Below are 19,592 nucleotides of genomic sequence, written 5' to 3'. Positions count from 1 at the left end.
CAAGCTTTGCTGAGGGAAAATCAGCATGGCTTCTGTAAGGGTAAGTCTTACCTCACAAACGTTTTAGAATTCTTTGAAACAACAGGCATGTGGATGCAGGCGAACCAGTGGATATTGTCTATCTGGATTTTCAGAAGGGGTTTGAGGTGGTCCCTCACCAAAGGCTGCTGAGAAAACTCCACAGTCAGGGGATAAGAGGGCAGGTCCTCTTATGGACCGAGAATTGGTTGAGAACCAGGAAACAGAGAGTAGGTGTCAATGGGCAATTTTCACAATGGAGAGAGGTGAAAAGTGGTGTGCCCTAGGGATCTGTCCTGGAACCAGTGCTTTTCGACTTGTTCATAAATGACCTGGAGACAGGGATAAGCACTGAGGTGGCTAAGTTTACAAGATGACATGAAACTTTTCTGGGTGGTGAAGACCAGAAGGGATTGTGAAGAGCTCCAGAAGAATCTCTCCAAACTGGGAGAATGGTTGGCAATGGTTGTAAAGTAATGCACATTGGAGCAAAAAAATTCAAAACTTTAGTTATCAGTTAATGGGTTCTGAGCTGTCCGTGATGGATCAGGAGATTTTGTTGTGCTGGTGGACAGCTCAATGAAAGTGTCAACCCAATATACAGCAGCAGTGAAGGAGGCCAATTCCTTGCTAGGTATCATTAAAAATGGGGGAACATGACTGAGATGTATAAAATTATACAGGGGATGGATACAGTGATAGAGGGAAGCTCTTTTCCCTCTCATCCAATACCAGAACCAGGGGACATCCACTCAAATTGAATGTTGGGAGAGTAAAAACAGACAAAAGAAAATATTTCTTTACCCAGCATGTTGTTAGTCTGTGGAACCCCTTGTTACAGGATGTGGTGATGGCATCTGGCCAAGATGCCTTTAAAAGATGATTGGACAGATTTCTGGACGAAAAGTCCATTGCAGGTTACAAGCCATGATGAGGATGTGTAATCTCCAGGCTTAAGAGGAAGGTACCTCAAAATGCCAGATGCAGGGAAGGGGTATCAGAAGACAGGTATCTAGTTGTCTCATGTGGGCTGAGAGACATCTGGTAGGGCCACTGTGAGATACAGGAAGCTTGACTAGATGCCCTGATCCAGCAGGGCTCTTATGTTCTTATGTAAAGGAGTAGTGTAGACACACTCTTTAAATATCTGGGGAGCTGTACACCATGTTGAGTCCCATCGTAGAATAGAAATTAATTATAGATATAATATAATAGTAGGCAGGAGGGCCTGGCATGCTCTGGTCCATGGGGTCACAAAGAGTCGGACTCAATTAAACAACAACAACAAAATAGTGCCCAGATAAAACTGATGCCAATGTATGTTTCGAAACGTTATCTCCTATGATACTGATATCCTAAAGCCGTTATTTCAGCTCTGATGCAATGCTGTTAAAATGAAATATTCTACATTCCAATACAGATTACACAGCAAAGTATTAAATAAAATTCCTTCTAATTGTAATCTTTATCTTTTATGACCTCATACTCTGGAATCAATGCCCTTGTCAATATCGTCTTTTAGTTACATGCCAGAGACAGGACAGTTGCTGAAAAGGGTTAATAATAACAGCAGCTAACCAGGGAACACCTCACAAATATAACCAATTGTTTTCTGAAAGCAAGCATCCAAGCTGTGCTGGTTGCCCCTGGCAACCAGGAATTCCATGTAGGTGAGTGAGGAGGTTAGTGAAAGAGGGACAGAGCATTCATCTTTGTCCAATCCGAAACTGCTTCTGGGCTGCCTGTGGAGGAAGGGCTTTGCCTCCCTCATCAGGATGATGGGGGCCAAGGAGAAACAGAGGGCCATTCCTCTTTTTCTCCACTCCTCCCCCATGTTCTCATGCTGGACTCAAAATAAGCAAAGCTCCTTCTTCCATGACCAGAAGAAGAAACACAGCAATCTGCTTCTCTCTTCCCACCCCACTGCATTCCCCCCTTTTAACTTTAAAGCACAAGAAAGCCCCTCATAAGACTAAAAAAAATCAGCAAGTGAAAATAGGTATGCATGGTAGCAACTTTTGTCATAAGGCTAATTTAATCCTATCACAATAGCAGGCTTCAAAATCTGAAATAGAAATGTCCCACCACTAGAGTAAGCAACTGCAGCACACTACATTTTAGGGTGTGTATGTGTTTGTGTGTGTGTGTTCTAGACTGCAATTTCCATAATCTCTCACTACTGTCTATGCTCACCAGGACTGACAGGAGATGTAGATCATAAACATCTGAAAGGCCTCAAATATCCACCCGATATTGAGGGAAAACAAGGCTCACTTCAGATCTTTATTATCATCTCCCAATGTGGAAATTAAGCTGTGTGGTGGGGAAAGCATATATGAAGAGCAACCATGAGCATTTGGGCTCCAAACTACCGGTTCTGATGAGTACTTTTAAAAAGTACACAAACTCTCCTTGTGTATTTTCAAAGAGCAATTAATACATTTCCAGTTTTTAACATAGTCAAGATATGATGTGGGAAACAAGGGGAGGGCAAGGAGACTTGCTGAATTTTTTTGAGTTCATGGAATCCACAGGTTCAGATGGCTTCAAAAGTATGTTAGACAAAAAACATGGAGCATAGATCTAGCCATCAACATGATGGTGTAAGCCAGTGGTTTCCATCCTTATGTCCCCAGATGCCCCAGGATTGCAACTCCCAGAAATCCTGATCAGCACAGCTTGTGGTGAAGGCATCTGGGAGTTGTACTCCAAGAACACCTGGGGATCCAAGGCTAGGAACCACTTGTCTAAGCTAAAGGCTTAGATTGAGAGGCAGCATCCTACAGTCTCTACATACCAGGGGTGGAGAGCACAGGCCTCTAGACTTTTTTGCATGACCTTTGCTATTGAGCAGACTGAGTGAGTCTGATGTGAGCTCTAGGCCAAGACACTGGAAAGCCAGAGTTCTCCACCAATGACTTGTATTAGACCACCCACTGTCCGAGAATGAGTGCCAAAACAGTGCCATCCATGCTCAAAGGCGGATTAACAATGAGTAGAAAGAGACCTCAAACAATTCGTCGTACACAAAGATATTTAGGAAACAAGAGCCCTAAAGGGTGAGGGAAGATTCCGTGGAGGGGAAGGAGAATGCTGAAAAAGCAAGGGAATACTAACTGGCTGCCAGGAAGGGGAAAATACTGAAGCAATGGAGTATAGTAGAAAAGGGCACAACTTATTGACAGCCCTCAGGAGTACTCTCTGCTACAGCACTTCGTGCTACCTCTGAGTCCAGTAGCTTGGCAGTAGCAATGGAGAACAAGAGAAAGAAGGTACTGTAATCATACTCCATGATTAGGCCTTCACGTGGTACCTGGTTGGCCATCATCAAGGGGGAAAAAACCAACAGGATTTTGGCCAACATCATGGTGAACACCTTTAGTCCCTCACTGTTTGCTGTGTACTCTTAATTCCCATTAACCCTGCCCAACCATGCCAATCTTGAGATAGGAGGTGCAGCCTAAGAACATCTAGATGATCACAGTTACTCAATCTTGGATACAGTCCTTACTAGGGATGGGGTAGCAGAAGGGCAAGCTGTCTTTAAACAGTGGAGTACACACTTGGAATATCAAAGGATTCCAGCTGATCTCTCCTGTTAAAAAGACCTGGTAGGTGAGGGGTGGGAAATTTTGGGCCCTCCAGATGTTTTGCCCTGAAACTCCCCATCAGCCCCATCTAACATGGTCAACTGTGAGGGACTGTGTGAGTTACCAGATCAACCACCTGGAAGGTCCAAAGGAGATGCAGTAGGTGAAAGGAAAGAACATTCTGCCCGAGACACTGGAGAACTGAGTAGAAATATTAGCAGGATTTGGGAAATTAACTTCCTACCTATTTGTGGGGAAAGGCAGCTTTCCACTGGTATCTGGAATGAACCCTGGGGAATGGTAGCTTCCTACCTATGTTCTTAACCTTTGTTTCTCTGCTGGAAGATATTTATCTCAGAGTGGGCATTACCTTTTCTCACTGAACATCTCTTTTGTATATCAAATAATATCTCAAAAGCCTCTGGATACATTTTCTCCATTTCCATTCTTTACTAGTTTTCTTCCAGCAGTTCAGCCACCGTTAAAAACATAACATGATAAAACAAGGCATAGTTTTACTTTAAGAAAGAAAGAAAGAAACATTTCTCCCTTACTACGAAAAAAAAAATTAATAATAAAAATAAAAAGAATTTCCAAGCTCCTGTACATCTCCCTAGACATTTTGCTACAGACTGCACTGTTTTCTTCTTCCCTTGTAAAGGGAGTTTTCCCCAGCACATAAAGACTTTGTTGCACCATTAAAAGTGGCACGTTGCTTCTTTTGCATAAAGCAGCGCGAAAAATAGTTCATTGAAATAAGTTCATCAGAAGTAAGCTCATCTTCTACTGCAGAGCGACTTGCATAGGCCCAAACGCAGTGAACGGCCCTTTTAGCAGTTTTAGCCCTGGCATCATCTAGAGTGAACCACAAGGGTGGACAACTTCCAACCCCACCAACAGAGCACCTTCTGTAAATGTGGAGATGATATTTGTATTACAGTTCACCGTTGCAGCAAGAGTCGCAAGGCAAGGAAGGAATTTTTGCACTGAAGACTGTCAGGCTTGATTTTGGTATTGTCATACAAGAATCCATGTCTGAGTTTAGAAACATCCCAGCACTTGGGAGGCTGAAGGTGCAGGAGGGTGAGAACAGAGACGTTTCTCTCCAGTGATGGGGTAGGTGTGGCACAGGTAGCTCCAGGCTAGTGTTAACCACTACCACCACCACCACCACCACTCAACACACACACACACACACACTTTAGCAATCTGCTCCCGAGTAGATCAATTGAGTTGGAACCGGCTCAGAGGTTGTGTCCATTTCCTCGTCCCCCCAGAAATAGGTGACTAAATTGTCAGAATCCAGAATGGTGGCAGGCATGCTGTTTGCTTTAACAGGGTTAAAGGGCACCCCAGGGTGGGCTTTGTAGTGGTGCCGGGCCAGGTGGCTCCTCTGCACATAACCCTTCTCGCAGTGGGAACACATGTAGGGCCTCTCTGCCTGGTGGAGCATCTGGTGCCGAGTCAGCGTGGACTTGACGGCGAAGTTTTTCCCGCAGATGTCACAGTGGTAGGGCTTCTCCACCATGTGGATCCTTTCGTGCCTGTACAGCTTGGACATGGAGCAGTAGCCCTCCCCACACATCACACACTTGTAGGGCTTTTCCCCCCGGTGAACCCGCAGGTGCCGGTTGAGGCTTCCACTGTGAGTAAAGGCCTCTCCACAATCGGGGCACTGGTAGGACTTCACCACCACCGGAGGGACCAGGTAAGGAAAGGGGACTGGGTAAGGGTAAGGATAGCTTTCCTCCCACAGGTCATTTTTATACGGGCTCTCCTCCTGGTGGCTCCTCTGGTGCCGTGTGACACTCGTGCTCCGGGTGAAGCTTTGCCCACAGTCAGGGCATTTGTAGGGCTTCTCCCCTGTGTGGGTCATCTGATGGGTAAGGAGGTTGAGGTTCAGGCTGAAGCTCCGCCCACAGTCCATACACGAGTAGGGCTTCTCCCCGGTGTGGGTCCTCCAGTGCCGTGTCAGGGTTGACTTGCGGTTGAAAATCCGCCCGCATTCAGCACAAGGGTACACCCTCCCTTCGGAGCAGAATTGCTGCTGGAAAGAAGCTTCAAAGACATCTCCCAGGCTGTCAATGGAGGTATCCCAATCCTCTTTTGGACAGTCTCCATGAAACATGGCTGGTTTGAATGGGCTTTCCCAGATGGGGTAGTCCTCGGGACCCTGGGAGAGGCTCCCTTCTTCTGGGTCGTCAAAGATGGTAAAATGGAGTTCTACCTGCTGGTCAGAACTTTCTTGCGGGAGCTCGTCCCTTTTCGATTCTCCTTCTGGCCTGTCCTCCACGGGTGGGGGAAGGTTGGTTGGTGCTTCCGAGGGTTGCAGGAATTTCTCATTCCATTGAACAGGCCGGTCCCATTGATGCTTTTGGTAGCCGACCTCGGCTGAATCGTCCAGTCTCACATCGCTTGCGCAGAGCTTCCCCTCGGAGATGCCTCCTTCCGACTCCTCCAAGATGGTAAAATGGAGCTCCACCTGTTGCTCGGGACGTTGTGGAGAATAGGGTCCCACCCTCTGCTCTCCAGCGCTCTCCTCATCAGCTTCTGGGAGGATTTCCTGAACGTCTGGGGAAGGAGGCTGTGAGAGATCAGAGCAAACCAAGTCATCGTCCAGTTCGGGCCGAGAAGAACTCTCTGGCTGGAGCTCAGCGTCAATCTCGCAGGGCCAAAGTTTCCCCTGAGAAATGCCTCCTTCCGATTCCTCCAAGATGGTAAAGTGCAATTCCACTTGGGGCTCAAAGTCCTCCTCCAGCTCCTGGAAAGTCTTCCCTTTTGGGTCCTTCATTGTTCCATTCCCTACTAAGATAATAATAATAGTAATAATGAGAAAAAGCTCTTTAGAAAACATTCAGGATGATGACAGGCACTGCCACCTGCCTACACTCCATCCCTTATTAGGTTAGAAGGGAGCCCCTTTCAACTCAAGGGCTGAACTCAGTTTTGGTAAGGTCCTTAGTGGCCACATTCCAGTGGTGGGGAGGTCCAAAGGCAAACAGGTAGAAACCCCCACCCAGCCCCAAAAATCAAAAATACCAGAACATTATAATTGAATGCTCTTACTGCCAATAACTAATAGAGATAGGATTTCCGCAATTAAAGAACATTTACACTCATAATTTGGCAATTAACTCCCCAGGCTGAGTAACAGAAGTAAAACCAGCAGGAAACAGAGCAGCCTTCTAACCTCCCTGCCATTCCCATGCTGTTTCTGTCAAGTTGGAAGGAAAGTGCCCTGCTGCAGTGTGTGAGTCACAAAAAGTTCCCTGCAATTCACAAAGGTTGATCATCATCATCATCTTGGAACTGCAGAGCTGGAAGAGGCCCTATGGATCATTGATTCCAGCCCCCATCAAAGAGGCAGAGTGGGGAATCAAACTCCCAACCTTTGACTCTGCAGCCCAAGACCTAAACCACTTAGCTATCCAGCAGTTCCCAGGGCAGGCAAGTTCTGATGGAGGCAGCCCCCACCAGAACCAGCCCTGACATCCAGCGTAGCTAGGCATTTTTCTTCCAGCTCAACAGAAATGGCCCAGGAAAGAGGGCTGCTTGACCCCCCTGCTGATCTGAGGGCTTTTTTTCCCTCCCATAACTCAGCCTGGAAGGTTCTCAGTGATTTATGGGAATAGTTCTTCAATTCTGAAAATCCCATCCCTAATTATTCCCCCACACAGAGTATGTTACATCTTTTATGTCATCCCACTGAATCAGGAGCAACTTTGGGCCCTCCAAATGTTTCCAATCCCACTGGCCTTAGCTGGGCTCAGGGGTGGGGGCAGGCATGATGCAATTGGCAATCAATAGCTGGAGGGATACAATCCTGCACTGAAGTGATTACATGAGTTGATAACTGTTGGGTTTCAAGACCCAGCCACTGTATGGTGGGCAACCAGAGATAATGATGGTATGATTGCTCTGACACACACACATAAGCCAACTTTTCTGTTCCTGAAATTTCTGAGCATCATAATGAGGTACAATCAACACGGTTACCTCTCTGAATGCAAATAAATAGGAGGCAGCAGCATCATACTGTGCACAGTAGGACCTCTGTATTTGTGGGGGACCAGTTTCATGATCTACTGTGGATGCCTGAAGCTGTGGATACGAGGGGACATATAAGGGGTCAGGGTAAAGGGGTACCCTTGTATGTGGTCTACAGGGCTGCAGCAAACCATAGATAAGTGAAACCACTGTACCAGTCCCGCAGATACAAGTGTCCTACTGTAATCACAGAGTTGTCTCAAGACATGTTGGAGAATCTGGGGACAATGAGAAGGCACCTCAAATAACCCATCCCTTGCATATACCGGGGGTGGGCTGGGGAGCACATGCCGGCTTAAGGACAGAGACTGAAAATGAAGTTGGGACTATACGGTTGCCTTAAATAAATCTACTGTAGTTCTGCTTTCAGGCAGTTGTGTACCATTCTGGCCAGCCATTTCAGAAAGGATAGCAGAAAGCTTAGGAAAATGCAGGAGGTAGGGAAGCCTTTTCAATTGAAGGACTGCATTAAATTCCCCCACTCTTTTTTTGGACAAATCTCTCAAGACACATGGCTGCTGAGGGCTTCTGGAAGTTGAAGTCAAAGAAAATATTTTCCCCCTAAGCTCTTGTTTTACAGAAGTCACCAAGCCAGGGACCATGTGTCATCTGAACCATCTCTTACCTCTAAAGGTTCACGTTCCTGATCGATTTGCTCTGAATTGTTTCACTGGTGTTCATGGTACTATTTCAAATTCAGTGTGTTTCAACTTAAGACACTCTCTTTCATTTAACCTCCTTCCTCCCAACATAGCACAACTTGTCATGCAAAAGATAACACTGGAACCTGCTTTCTGGATCTTGTCTATTTTCTCCTCGGAGCAAAACTTCTGGGACATCACAACCTCATAAACATACCCACAAAACAGCACAAATAGCCAATTCTGTAACCTTTGATTAAACAGGTGTTTATCAAACCATCCAGCTTGAGAAACAACTATGTATTTGTGTACATAACTATAACTTTAATTCATGTAATCCACAGGCTGTCCAGGGCAAGCAGAGAGTGAAGAGCTCACTCAAATAGGCCCTAAAAATGACAATAACTATTTGCATTGTCAACACACACTACTATGCTTCAAGATCTGTCTTCTGGGTGGATTTGGGGTGGAGGGAAAACAGAACTAAGCATCTAAGCAGCCATTCTCAACATTTTTTGGCCATAAACATTACATGAAAAGAAATATAGGCTGAATCAGGACTGCATAAGTCACAAAACAAACTTTATGGTGGTGTGAAGAATTGTTTCCAGTCTATGGGCCCCATCAAATGTGCCAGGTTCCCCCGCCCAGGGGGGATGTATGGCTCCTGTTGACATGGCTGGTCCAGAGCATGGTTTTGCATTGCTTAGAAACTCAGTGTTTACTTTTGGAGGAAAATCTCCCAAGTGTCATAGTTATGGATGCAAGGCAAGACTTGTAAGGCACGTGGCAGGATCCAAGTGGCCATTAGCCTCCCTTTTTTGGCCTACTGAGGTTGGGCAAAATAATTCTGCAAAAACAAAACAAAAAAACCCTGTGCTTCATTATCCACCAGAAAAAAAAGTATTTTAAAAGTTTCATTAATTGATAAAAACAAATGAAATGACTGTACAGCATTAGGGAAAGATGGCAGCTTCAAAATTGTAATTAATGTTTTTCAGAAAACTACCCTACAGGGGACGTGGTGGCGCTGCGGGCTAAACCGCAGAAGCCTCTGTGCTGCAGGGTCAGAAGACCAAGCAGTCGTAAGATCGAATCCACGCGACGGAGTGAGCGCCCGTCGCTTGTCCCAGCTCCCGCCAACCTAGCAGTTCGAAAGCATGCAAATACGAGTAGATTAATAGGAACCATCTTGGTGGGAAGGTAACAGCGTTCCGTGTCTAAATCACACTGGCCATGTGACCACGGAAGATTGTCTTCAGACAAAACGCTAGCTCTATGGCTTGGAGACGGGGATGAGCACCGCCCCCTAGAGTCGAACACGACTGGACAAAAATTGTCAAGGGGAACCTTTACCTTTACCTTTACCTAGAAAACTACCCTAAGAATTATACATGAGAGTATATTATTTGTAAAGCATGTGATGATAAAATAGAGCCATGAACGCACATAATGACCTAAACCAAAATCAAATTTCTCCATGCAGCTAAACATAAAACCAAAATAACTAAAGATGGATGGCTAGAGATGGACATGAAGTGCTTCGTTGTACTTTGTACAAAGCATGCCACTCCCACCTCCAACACTGGCTTGCTGGCTTACTCACCATCCGCAAAGACTCGCAGTCCTCTGATAGCACACCGGTCCAGGCTGCCCTTCCCTACCTCCTCAGGCAACAGACCACTCATCCGCTGTGTAGGGATAATCCCCATCCCGCCTCGTCAGAGTGGTCGGTGGCCTGAGGAGGTGGAGAAGGGCAGCCTGGGCTCGTGCATGGAGTGGTGTGCCACTGGGGAAGGAGTCCCTGGCCAGGCATGAAGAATGGTGAATGGGCCAGCTGGAGAGGGGGGGGGAGATGGTGCTGCATGGCACACTTCGTACGAAGCGTGACAAAGTGCTCTGTGCCCATCGCAACTGTGACTAATTGTCTGTGTCACTTCCAACACATAGAACAGCATCTCTGTATTTTCTTTCCCCCTTGGAGCTTGAAAAACTGGAATTATATTCTCTACCCAGATCTGTTATGCATTTCTCATTAAGCCGAAGCGATCATCATAATTTCCACATAAAGTTTTGGACTTGTTTGAGTAAAATACTTTAAAACCACACCCCACTAGGTGCTCAATTCCCTGCCCTCCAATTAAATATATCAGTCCAAATACCGTAATTCTGGGTTGTTGAAGCATTAAAAAGTGTTGTTTAGTAAATATAAATCAAACAAACCTGCTAAGCCAGGCAACTATCTATTTAATGTAGTGGAAAATGTTCACATTCAAGATTTCCCAGAAACCCCACATCAGTACCATCCAATCTAAGGAAGGCTGCCTGCAATTATTTGAGACCTGAGGCAACTTTATGCAACTTCCTTCCATCAGGGCACCACAAACTTCCTTGTTTCATTTAACCCTCTCACATTCCTTACATAACTGAACTACCTCCAGGCATTGTTTCCACATCACAGGTTCAGGAATGACTAGATTGCCAGTTTCTTTTTCTTTTCTTTTCTTTTTGGTCTCTTTTTTAAAAAAGACTACAACTCCTTATTTCTCTGGCTAGGACTGTTTGGAGCTGAAGTCCAAAACAACATCAGGCCAACTTAAGCTCTGTCTTTATCCCTTTTATACAAAGGACAGGGACTCCCAATCGTGGCCCTGTAACCTGTTAATGCTCCAGAGGAATGAAGAGGCCTCACTTAGCAAGACAAAGAGAGGGGAGACTGAGAGAAGAATCAGAGCCTCAAAAAAGTATTTATGGGATTACAGTACCCAGAATCCCCAGCAAGCATGACTGTGCTAGCAGGAGGGGGGGGAATTCTGAGAAATTCTGTAGTGGAAAAGGAACTTCTCTGCCCTTTGCAAAAATATGTAGCCTTTCATAATCAACACTCTTCCATGCAAGCACAGATAGAACAGATGGGTGTTGGGCCTGAAAAAAAAAACACTCCTGGGAATAGCAACCGGATGGCTTAAACTGGTTTGCAAGTAAATGTAATATGCATCTTGTAAACCTTGGTGACATCTTCCTGTGTGTTGCTAACTATTAAAGTCATCTGCTTCCCCCCCCCCAACACCCAGACTTCCGGCAGCGGCATAGCAAAGGCGTTACACTTGCACAGGCGTTACACTTGTATCATGCTTAGCCACAGTGGGAATTGCTTTCTAAACGTCTCTGGGCCTCTTGAGAAAGCAGCATCCCCACACAGAACAAGATTCCCCTTTCTGTAACCCTTACTTTTCAGGAGAAAATCCACTGCAAAGAAAAAGAGCTCATTAAGTCAGTCCTCCTGAACTCCCAGGAGCAGCAAACTCCATCCAGCTTCTGTTCATACCCTTCCAGAAGACTGGATGGCCACTATGGCCTAGTGGTTAGAGTACTGGAATGAGACCCGGAGAATCACAGCTATAAACTTGGATCGGTTCAAGTCTCCCCTTGACCTACCTCACTAGGCTGTTGTTGAGAGAACAAAGCAGGGAGGGAGGGAGCAAGAAGCTTACTGGAGAAAAACTGGGATGTAAAGATAACTGATACAGTAAGTAAGAAAGACACTCTGCTCCAGCCTATTATTCTTTCAAAGGAAACCCGACTGGTTTTTTTCCCCCCTCCAGACAGGAATACCTTCCTCCTCTCAGCCCTTGAATTCAAACGGGCTCTTTTGTGCGTGAAGCATCCCTTTGAGCCGGGCATTGGAAAGAGCCAGCCTGGGTAGCCTTGGGCAAGCTGCACAGTCCCTGGGCGAAACCCCTGAAGAAGGGAATGCTCAACCGCTTCCATATACAGTATTCTCTACCTGGGAAACCCCGGGTGAGCGTGCCCATAAGTCAGAACGGACTTGACGGCACGTGATGATGATGATGATTTGAAAACTAGCACAAGCCAGAGACCCACCGCCATGGCAGGAGGAGACCCGCCAGGCCTCCCTCTCCCGCTGCCCTTCTTCCAAAGCACAAGGAGGAAGAGAAGCAGGCAAGCCCAGCTCTCGGAGCCGAGCCAGGACATGCGGAGTCGGGGCCGCATCGGAGGGCTTTTCCTCCTCCCCCCCTTTCCCGTCCCTATATTTGCACATCCTTCCCTCCCTCTCTCTACCGGGCCCTTCTTTTCCTCCCCGCCGCGGCTCTCTCTCTTCCCCCCCCCTTCGAGAGCGGGGCGATTGGCTTGGCCGGGCCGGCTGAATTGGGGGGGCGGCAGCGGCTCCGAAACGCCCCAGGGTGCCGCCCTTCCGAGGCGCCTGCGGGGCTGGAAAGGTTCCCACCTCGGTCGGAGCAAGGCGTCAGGCAAGGCACCCCGGGACTCTCGCCCTCTTCGCCCGCCAGTCCCCGGCGGAGCTCGACGGCGGCCGGGAAGCGGTGGCAGCGGCAGCGGCGGCGGCGGCGGATCCCGATCTCCGGGCAGGCGAGCGAGCGAGCGAGCCAGCTCCCGCTGCTCCGGATGCAGCAGGCGCCTGATACAGGAAACGCATCCCGACGAACGGAGACAAAGAGAGAGAGAGAGAGCGCGCATACCCTCCCGTCCTTTGCAGATCTGCCAGGGCCCTCTGGTGGCAGCGAAGCAGGGCTTCGGGGTGGTGTGGAAACAGGATCAGATCTTCCTTCACAGCCGCCCAAGGCGTTTTACTCCGAAAGCAGGCAGTGGGAGAGGTTTGCTTACCTTGAGTGTGCATAGGACCTTCCGAGAACATTTTTATTCCGCCTGCCTTTGGAACACAGGGAGCTGTTCCCCCCCTCCAACCCCAGTAGAGCTTTGATCAGAATCGTCCAATAATGCTAACACTGACTGGCAGCTGCTCTCCAAGGGTTTCCGGCAGGATGCTTTCCTAGCCTTATCGAGGGGTGCCAGGGACTCAGCCTGCCAACTTCCTGTGTTCACAGCCCCCGTGGTTCCACTGAAGATGTGATCAGATAGCAGGAAAGGCATGAAGTTGCTATTCTGAAGAAGGAATACAGAACAAGAATTCAGAGGGAAACAGCTCAGATAGAATATATACATTTGTTTAATACCCATCTCCGTGCATTAAATATTAACCAAGGGTGAAATTCTACAATAATTATGTTATCTGCTGTCATTTTCCTTCCCAACTAAACACAGCCAACTTTACAGAACAAGCTCCACAGATAAAGTCAATCATGTCTTTTGTGCTCTTGCTCTATTACCTGGGACTCATTTAGGTAAAGGTAAAGACTCCCTGGAAAAGACCCTGATGTTGGGAAAGTGTGAAGGCAAGAAGAGAAGGGCAACAGATGGACGAGATGGTTGGACAGTATCACCAAAGCTACCAACATGAATTTGATCAAACTCCGGGAGGCAGTGGAAGACAGGAGGGCCTGGCATGCTCTGGTTCATGGGGTCATGGAGAGTCGGACACGACTGAACGACTAAACAACAAAAAAGGTTCCCCTTGACATTTAGTCCAGTCGTGTCCAACTCTACAGGGTGGTGCTCATCCCCGTTTCCAGGCTGTAGAGCCAGCGTTTGCCCGTAGACAATTTCCGTGGTCACGTGGCCAGCGCGACTAGACACGGAATGCTGTTACCTTCCCACCGTGGTGGTACCTATTTATCTACTTGTATTTTTTACATGCTTTCGAACTGCTAGGTTGGCAGGAGGGACTCATTTAGCTACTAATAACTGTTGTTGTTTACAGAACAAAACTTGAACAGAAAAGAACGGAATACCAGACAGGGGTCTTAAATCATCACTAGGTGTGAAATGTCATCAAGCACCTCTGCCCCTTTATCCTAAGAGGGGACTACGGAGGAATAGCCAGGGAAAGTGTCCAGGCTGGGGGACTCCAGGGACAACTGAGAACTTACACCCCTGTTGCAACACTCTGAGCCTTGCCCACTCGCAAAGGGTTCTGGAACTGATAAAGAAGATGGGGCTCTGGTCCCATATGGATCTGCTGCTAGATCAAAAAGGTTCAGGCACAGGTTGGGGTTGGGCTGTACATCGTGTGATCAGTGGGAAATTCCAAAGAAATCGAAGGGATGGGGGGAAAAGGAAAAGGGGAAAAAAGAGATCTCTTCCATAAGATCCAAGAAATCAGAGAGAAATTTTAACCAAGATTACACATACTGAAAGATCACAATCTCTAATCAGGATAATATAAAGACATCTAAAACATATATAGAAAAGAAGCAAGGATGACAAATTCCTTCAAAGAAGAATCTTTGATTAATAACCTGCAGTTTAGAAAGTGCACTGAAAACTACCCTCAAAGCAATTAGAACAGATAATTCACCAGAAGTAGATGGGATACCAGTAGAACTATTTCAACCTTTCCTAGCTTTTGCATTTTATGTTTTTTATTATATCTGGATTTCCGTTCCTCTGCTTCAGTACTTCTTTCTCACCCTTCTGATTTTAAAGACCAGCATTTGTTAAAATGTACTGGCATCCTGGCTGTGGAATTCTGGGAGCTGTATTCTCAGAAAGTAACTACGAATTCTGGGCTCCCATTTTATTTATTCTCATCACAATAAACCATTTGTTGTGATGGCTGAATGCAATCACAGAGGTGTTCTGTAAACCATCAGTAAACTAGTTGGCCTGTTTTGAGATTCATAAAAGGGCAGACATTACTCACAATAACATTTGTGACTGATATGAGGGAAGCCCCCCTTTTAATATAAGAGACAAATAACGAGGAGCTAAGTTTTAGATGACAGAAAGTTTTAATGACCCATCAAAATTCAATATAACAGTTGATGACCTGAAAACCTAATTGCATTCTCTTCAAGGCAACACAGAGAATTCTGGAAGATGTAGTCAACAGAGCACATTTTATAAGCTCTGTACAAGTCTTAGGCAAGTGTGTTCCCCACTCACTTTATTTGTCAAGGTAGATAGTTTAAAGATCCCACGTATATCATGTAAGAAACTTTTCTTGTTTTATCAATGCAGGAAATGAAACAGACTATGTTTACATTTCAGTCTACTGCCTGTGTCTTCATTCAGATATTGTGAATTCAGTGGAATTTACTTCCAAATAAACATTAATGTTTATTGGTCGTTGTGGGTTTTTCGGGTTCTTTGGCCGTGTTCTGAAGGTTGTTCTTCCTAATGTTTCGCCAGTCTCTGTGGCCGGCATCTTCAGAGGACAACACTCTGTGCTCTAAATAATGTTTATTGTTTAATGGAGACTTCAGCAATTTAATTGTTTAATTGAGACTTCAGCAAAATATTAAACTGTGGTTTGTTATCCCAGCTTTTAAAGAGGCTAGCTTTAGTACACACCAGCTGCCCTCTATTTTGGTGAAGCAGAAAGCTGCAGTTTTGTTACAAATCATGAACAACATCTTTAATCTTCTTCTTTTAATCTTAATCTTTTGATTGTATTGTAACAACAAACCAGGTTGTTGTAACATCCAAATGTCTGTGCTCAAACATAACTTTTTTATAACTTTAAAACGTGTGTGTGTGTGAAAGAGAGAGAGAGAGAGAGAGAGAGAGAGAGAGAGAGAGAGAGAGAGAGAATAATGCAGGGAAGGCCATATTGGACATAAGCAAAATTGTAAAATCAATACTGTCATTAATCATAAGTAATGTGTTGTCAAGTCAGCCCTGATTTATGGCAACCCTTTCCAGGGCTTCCTAAAGTGCTCAGAAGTGGTTTACCACTCGGTTCTTCTAGGGGTGCCTTGGGACTGTGCGGCTTGCCCGTGATTTCTCCTAGGACACACAAAAGGGAAATCAAACTCCCTCGCTCCAGAACCAGGTACCCAATTCACTGAGTTGTCAGGCCAGTTAATTCTTGTAATAATTAGGCCAACTAATAAGTCACAAAAATTTTTAAGTAAAATTTTTTGTGCATGAAAGGACATACTGTATAAAGCGGTAAAGTTGGAAAATTAAAACAACATCTTTAAAACCCTAACCTGTTGTTAGATACAGGGTGCAGCTGCACACTGATTCAAGATTATCCCGGCATGGAACATGGAGGACAGATGATGGTGCGATGCATCCACAGAGATGTGAAACCATGTCCGTGGGTAGAAACAGAAGTGACTATACATGGACAAAGGTGGAAATTACGAATGCCGAACCTAGTCCACAAAATGTTATTGGGAAGGGACTGGGAAGGAATCGAACGATTAACAGAGATGGGAGAACAGATTAATGTGGAAGGGTTGACAGGAAAGGAGAATATCCAAGGCGTAGATAAGAAACAAATTGCAATGTGGCAGCAAGATGATCCCGAATTACAGGAGTGGTTACAGAAAGCTAGGCCGGAGGAGGAAGATAATGAGAGAGAAAGACAGTTTCTGCTAAAAGGAGGCTTGTACTATAAGGGAAAAGAAAATGCGGGAAAAGAGATGCTGGTAGTCCCGGTTAAATTGAGAGACATGGTGTTGAAACTAGCCCATGATATTCCCCTAGCGGGGAACTTAGCTGTAGAAAAAAACATCCCAAATAAGACAAAAAATTTTTTGGCCAAACTTGCAGAAAGAGGTTGAAAAGTACAGTGGTGCCTCGCTTAACGAGCACACTGTTTAACGACGAATCCCCATAGTGACATGTTTTTTGCGATCGCTAATGCGATTGCAATGCAATGTTTTAGGTGATAAAACATCGCATTGCGATGATCAGTAAGCGTTTCACTTACCGATCTTCGCATTGCGATGTTAGGGAAACAGCTGATCGGCAGTTCCAAAATGGCGGCCGGTTGCAGAAAATGGCCGCCTGCAGCGCTTTCGCACCCTGCCTTCACTTACTGAGGCGGTGAAAATGGCGGCTGGATGGGAAATCTTCACTTACCGGTGAGTTTTCCCCCCATAGGAGCGCATTAAACTGAGTTTAATGTGTTCCTATAGGGTTTTCCTTTCCGTATAGTGATGTTTCCGGATAGCGACGTTAATCCTGGAATGGATTAACGTCGCTATGCGGGGCACCACTGTACTGTCAGTCGTGTGCAGAGTGCCAGAAGTCACAAGTAAAACCCGCACCAGGTGCACAATTGATCCCACTCCCCCTAGTGGACAAATCTTTCAGTAGAATTGGAAGAGACATTGTAGGCCCCTTGACGAAATCCTCTGCAGGACACACTCACATATTGTTGATGATTTTGATAATGCAACTAGATACCCGGAGGCCATCCCCCTAAGATCCATTCATGCTAAAACATTAGCCAAAGAACTGATGAGAGTTTTCACCAGAGTAGGTTTTCCATGCAAGATACTGACTGATCAAGGCTCCAACTTTATGAGTCCCGTGTTAAAACATCTGTGGGTAATGTTGAGAGTACACCTGCTGAAAACATCAGTATACCAACCACAAACAAATGGTTTTGTTGAGTGTTTCAATAAGACACTGAAGGGAATGTTAAGGAAATTGGTGGTAGAGAAACCAAGCCAATGGCACATGTTATTGGGACCACTGATGTTTGCAATTAGAGAGGTGCCACAGGCATCCACCATTCGAACTGCAGTCGTGCCCCACTTAACGATTGCCTCGCTTAACGAGGAAATCACTTTACAATGAGGTTTTGTGATCGCAATTGCGATTGCAAAACGATGGTCAAAATAGGGGAATTTCACTTAGCGATGATCAGTTCCCTACTTCGGGAATCAATTTTTGCTTTACGACAATCAAAAACAGCTAATCATCGAGTTTCAAAATGGCCGTGGGCTGAAGAAAATGGCCCCCTGCTGTGCTTAGGGATGGATTCCTCGCTGCACAGGCATGGAAAATGGCTGCCCCTATGAAGGATCTTCACCGAACGGTGAGTTTTCAGCCCATTGGGTTTTAATGCATTTCAATGGGCTTTTTAATTTCGTTTGACAATGTTTTTGCTCTACAGCGATTTCACTGGAACGAATTAACATCGTCAAGCGAGGCACCACTGTACTGTATGGATGCAACCCTAGAGGCTTGTTAGACCTATTAAGAGAGCAGTTGGAAAGTGGAGAAAGTGAAATGAGGACAGTGGTACAAGAAGTGTTAGAAGTAAGAGAACATTTGGAACTTGCCCACAAGATGGCCAAACAGGTGTTGAGGCAGACACAGTGGAAACAGAGAGATATGATAGAAAGGTGAGACCTAGTACGTTAGAGTATTATTACTCCTTCCTTCTGAAGCAGCGAAGTTGTTTGCCCAATGGCAAGGACCATATGAGGTGATTAGACAAGTTAGTCCAGTGGACTACAAGATAAGGATGCATGACAAACAGAAACAGATACAAACCTTTTACATTAACCTGTTAAATGGCAGGAAAGGGAGGCTTTATTTGGAGAGGAAGAAGAGGTATGCTTGGGGCATTTTGCATAGATTTCAGACAATTCTATTCCATATCCAAATTCGATGCCCACTAGCAGTACCTTTAACAGACCTAACCCGTAAGAAAAACTACAAGGTGCGTTGGGGGGAGAAAGATGAGAAAGCTTTCATTACTGTGAAAGACAAGCCATGTTCTTACCCTGTGCGATACGTTCCAGATTTTGAGCTGCCCTTTATTTTACACAGACGCTTCAGACGGGGTTAGGAGCAGTGCTCACTCAAGGAATAGCTGGGATTGAACACCCCATATTATATTTGAGTAGGAAACTAAACCCCAGAGAACAGAGATACGCAGCAATTGAAAAATAGGCCTTAGCCATCAAATGGGCCACTCATGCCCTTAAGTATTCTCTTGGGCACCCCATTCACTTTGGTGACCAATCACACCCCTTTGCAGTGGCTGCATTGGATGAAAGAATCTATGCTAGGTTAACCCAGTGGTACATTGCTTTGCAACCTTACTCCTTTAATATTAGACACAGGAAAGGAAAACCCCACTTTAACGCAGATTATTTCTCCCGACAGGGTCCTTGGGAAAACGAGGTGGAAATCCAGACAGCACACATGGAGGTGTGTGTGTGTGAGATGAAGAACCAACATGCTCAAGGTCAGGAGAGTCTACCGTCCAACTCTCAAATAAAGACAGAAGCACAAGAGACAGTAGTGATAGAAAAGGAATTAAGTAAACTAGAAATAAAAGAAGAGACAGATAAAAGTAAAGGTTCCCCTTGACATTTTTAGTCCAGTCGTGTCTGACTCTAGGGGGCGGTGCTCATCCCGTTTTTCAAGCCGTAGAGCCAGCACTTGTCCGAAGACAGTTTCCGTTGTCACATGGCCAGCGTTACTAGGGAATGCCGTTTTACCTTACCACCAAGGTGGTACCCATTTATCTACTCGCATTTGCATGCTTTAGAACTGCTAGGTTGGCGAGGAGCTGGGACAAAGTGATGAGAGCTCACTCCGTCGCGTGGATTCAATCTTACGACTGCTGGTCTGTTGACCCTGCAGCACAGGCTTCTGCGGTTTA

General features: G+C 45.8%; 1 protein-coding gene across 1 annotated transcript; it reads right to left on the bottom strand.

Annotated features, from left to right (window-relative positions):
- Nucleotides 1-4,034: 4,034 nt before the first annotated feature.
- LOC110087276 (uncharacterized) lies at nucleotides 4,035-12,734 on the bottom strand. The gene is made up of 2 exons (XM_072988855.2): nucleotides 12,546-12,734; nucleotides 4,035-6,410 (listed from the first exon to the last, which is right to left on the bottom strand). Exon 2 carries the CDS (start codon nucleotides 6,397-6,399, stop codon nucleotides 4,810-4,812), a length of 1,590 nt encoding a protein of 529 aa, XP_072844956.2. The 5' UTR covers nucleotides 6,400-6,410; nucleotides 12,546-12,734; the 3' UTR covers nucleotides 4,035-4,809.
- Between the last annotated feature and the right edge of the window lie 6,858 nt (nucleotides 12,735-19,592).

Source organism: Pogona vitticeps, chromosome 2, assembly GCF_051106095.1.
Source record: "Pogona vitticeps strain Pit_001003342236 chromosome 2, PviZW2.1, whole genome shotgun sequence".
In the NCBI taxonomy this organism is placed as follows: Eukaryota; Metazoa; Chordata; class Lepidosauria; order Squamata; family Agamidae; genus Pogona; species Pogona vitticeps.
The sequence above is the reverse complement of the archived record's forward strand: the minus strand, read 5'-3'. Positions and strand labels throughout refer to the sequence as shown.

Excerpts from the sequence above, each read along its gene's own strand:
- LOC110087276 (XM_072988855.2), bottom strand. The coding sequence starts at position 6,399 with ATGAAGGACCCAAAAGGGAAGACTTTCCAGGAGCTGGAGGAGGACTTT.